Source organism: Triticum urartu, chromosome 1, assembly GCF_003073215.2.
Source record: "Triticum urartu cultivar G1812 chromosome 1, Tu2.1, whole genome shotgun sequence".
NCBI classification, from domain to species: Eukaryota; Viridiplantae; Streptophyta; class Magnoliopsida; order Poales; family Poaceae; genus Triticum; species Triticum urartu.
In genome coordinates this window covers 543163578-543166515 of record NC_053022.1, presented here as the reverse complement: position 1 = coordinate 543166515, position 2938 = coordinate 543163578, and the positions used below count along the sequence as shown (strand labels likewise).

The 2938-nt window shown below is 53.7% G+C and overlaps 1 protein-coding gene across 1 annotated transcript; it reads left to right on the top strand.

Moving 5' to 3' along the window:
- Positions 1-382: 382 nt before the first annotated feature.
- On the top strand, positions 383-2628 carry LOC125528295 (GDSL esterase/lipase At5g45910-like). The gene is made up of 3 exons (XM_048692791.1): positions 383-819; positions 903-1544; positions 2133-2628. Exons 1-3 carry the CDS (start codon positions 567-569, stop codon positions 2348-2350), a joined length of 1113 nt encoding a protein of 370 aa, XP_048548748.1. The 5' UTR covers positions 383-566; the 3' UTR covers positions 2351-2628.
- The last annotated feature ends 310 nt before the right edge of the window (positions 2629-2938 follow it).

Below are 2938 nucleotides of genomic sequence, written 5' to 3'. Positions count from 1 at the left end.
GGAGCGCCGAGGTTGAGGCCGACGACGCTGGAACTCATGATGAAGACGAAGGAAGGGCGCTAGGGTTCTGGTTATTTTTGTTGTGTCGCTAGATGATAGGGAAGAGGCTAGCTCTGATGCCATGTAAGAATAGGTATAAGCGTTCCTACTCCTCGAGGGAGCCGCATCGTATGTATTTATATTGAGGCGAACGTGCCTTGCCGTAGCGTACAAGTTCAGAGAGAATACCGATCTGGTTCGGTTTAGGAGACAGGGATAGCTACGGGAGGAGAAAGAGATAGAGATAGGTTAAAATTAATTACATAAGATGAACAGCTCAAACTCTAACAGGAGTAACATGCATGACGCTCGTTCTCAGTCACAGCCATTGGAGTGTGGTCGGCCGGGCGGGCGAGAGATTCGAAAGCAGATTAAAGCGCGGGTCACGGGGGCTATAGAAAGCCCGGCCACTGGCCAAGCATGAAGCATCCCCATTCCTTTTCCTTTCCGTAGCTTTCTTCTTTGCCGCTTTGCGTGCCTCCCTCCCTCTCCTGCTCTCTCGTCCGCAGCAGCCAGCGGCTGGGACGATGAGGTCGTCGGCGGTGCGGCAGCAGCTGCTGCCATGCTTGGCCCTGCTGCTTCTTGCGGGCGCGGCGTCAGCCCAGGCCCAGAAGTACAACGCGGTGTTCAACTTCGGCGACTCGATCACGGACACGGGCAACCTGTGCACGAGCGGGAAGCCAACGGCGATCACGTTCACGCAGCCGCCCTACGGCGAGACCTACTTCGGCACCCCCACCTGCCGGTGCTCCGACGGCCGCGTCATCGTCGACTTCCTCAGTAAGTGATGTGCTCGGTTCTCCACACACACACTCCATCTTGCTCAAATAAATCGTTCTTGCTTGACGTACGTTTGCATGCAGGCACCAAGTTTGGGGTGCCGTTCCTACCGCCGTCCAAGGCGAACGGCACGGACTTCAAGCAGGGCGCCAACATGGCCATCACGGGGGCGACGGCCATGGACGCGCCCTTCTTCCGGGGCCTCGGCCTCTCCGACAAGATCTGGAACAATGGGCCCATCAGCCTCCAAATCCAGTGGTTCCAGCAGATCACGGCCACCGTGTGCGGCGACGCCGCCGCCTGCAAGCGCTACCTGCGGGACTCGCTGGTGGTGTTCGGCGAGTTCGGCGGGAACGACTACAACGCGATGCTGTTCGGCAACTACAGCGCGGACCAGGCGAGGAGGTACACGCCCAAGATCGTCAACACCATCATCAGGGGCGTGGAGAAGGTGGTGGGCATGGGGGCCAGGGACGTGGTGGTGCCCGGGGTGCTCCCCATCGGCTGCTTCCCCATCTACCTCACCGTCTACGGCACCAACAGCAGCGCCGACTACGACAGCCTCGGCTGCCTCCGCAAGTTCAACGATCTGTCCACGTTCCACAACAACCTGCTCCAGGCCAAGATCGCCCGCCTCCGGAAGCGCTACGGCCGGGCGGCGCGGATCATGTACGGCGACTTCTACTCCGCCGTCTACGACATGGTCCAGAACCCCAAGAAATACGGTACGTACGTGTGCACGCGGAGTAGTTCCCAAATTTCCTTCCGACCGACCAATACTCTTAGTCTTAGGTAGCCGTTGGGCATCTTCTTTCGGCAATAAGTCTAACTAACACGCCAGGGACAGACAAGCCACGCATAACGTGTGGATAGATAGATTCCGCGTTTGTGCACGAGCTAGCAGCAGCAGTGGACACGGCACTAGCTAGTGTCACTGTCAGCATCGGCATCAGCATCAGTGTGGTGCTACTTGCATGCCCACTCTGGGCATATGTCCCTGGATGTCCTGCGCGGCGGCGAGTAGAAGAAGATCTTCACATAATTCAGAAAAAAATCATTCCAACATAAGTTCTTGAGCTGACATAATAATCGCCAAGTAACAGTGGATGGACACTGACTGACACGCCCAACCAACACATGCCTCGACCCGGCAGTCCACATGCACGCATGCAGCACCAGCGCCGACCGGGACACTGTTCATGCACGTTATAGGTAGTGATCAATCAATTAGAGTACGGTGTTGTGCAAAGTTGGGTCATCTATTTTGAAACGAAGGGAGTAACTCGCAACGGTGTTGTGCTGTGTGTGTGCAGGTTTCAACGCGGTTTTCGAGGCGTGCTGCGGCTCCGGGGGAGGCAAGTACAACTACGCCAACAGAGCGCGGTGCGGGATGCCGGGCGCGGCGGCGTGCGCCAACCCGGCCGACCACCTCAGCTGGGACGGCATCCACCTCACCGAGGCAGCATACAAGCACATCAGCGACGGCTGGCTCAACGGGCCCTACTCCAGCCCGCCCATCCTCCACACATAAACATTATTTTATTTATTATGGAGTTGTGGTAGGATTATTTATTTATTATTTGATCTGAGGTTGAGTTTACCTAATGGAAAAAGGAAGTTTGATTCAGTGCCATATGGTGGTGTTGAAATGTATACGTTGCCCAAGAAAAAAAAACCGGAGGCAACTCTTGAATAAATTGTTAGTGCTTGCCCGGACCGACTTACGTCAGCGAATTCCCTATATGACACTTACTGCGTCAAAATGTTGTTGGTTCACACAGGCTTCCGTCAAATGGTATAAATTTGTAATTTGTTCTCTATTTCTTTTTTCCCATTGGGCATGTATTGCACTAAGTAACTTTCATTTAGGATTAGCAAATAAATAACTACGACGAGAACATGGTGTCATGATGCTGGCTAGGCCTGCAAAGACCACACTATAGCCCATTCACGTTCGAGCCCTGATTGCCGCGTGGTCCTTAGAAATTTCTTCTATAAAAAATACTACACAACGAAGACGCGCGTTGCCGCACCCATACATTCCACATAAATAATACTCATGAAATATTAGGGAAATAATTCAATTTTTCAAATAACGGTTCAGGTTACAATGCTAAAA

What these genes read in the sequence shown, in the direction of transcription:
- LOC125528295 (XM_048692791.1), top strand. Translation starts at nt 567, where the DNA reads ATGAGGTCGTCGGCGGTGCGGCAGCAGCTGCTGCCATGCTTGGCCCTG. An exon ending in CGTCATCGTCGACTTCCTCA is followed by an intron (nt 820 to 902) that starts GTAAGTGATGTG and finishes GTTTGCATGCAG; the next exon opens with GCACCAAGTTTGGGGTGCCG. An exon ending in CCAGAACCCCAAGAAATACG is followed by an intron (nt 1,545 to 2,132) that starts GTACGTACGTGT and finishes GTGTGTGTGCAG; the next exon opens with GTTTCAACGCGGTTTTCGAG.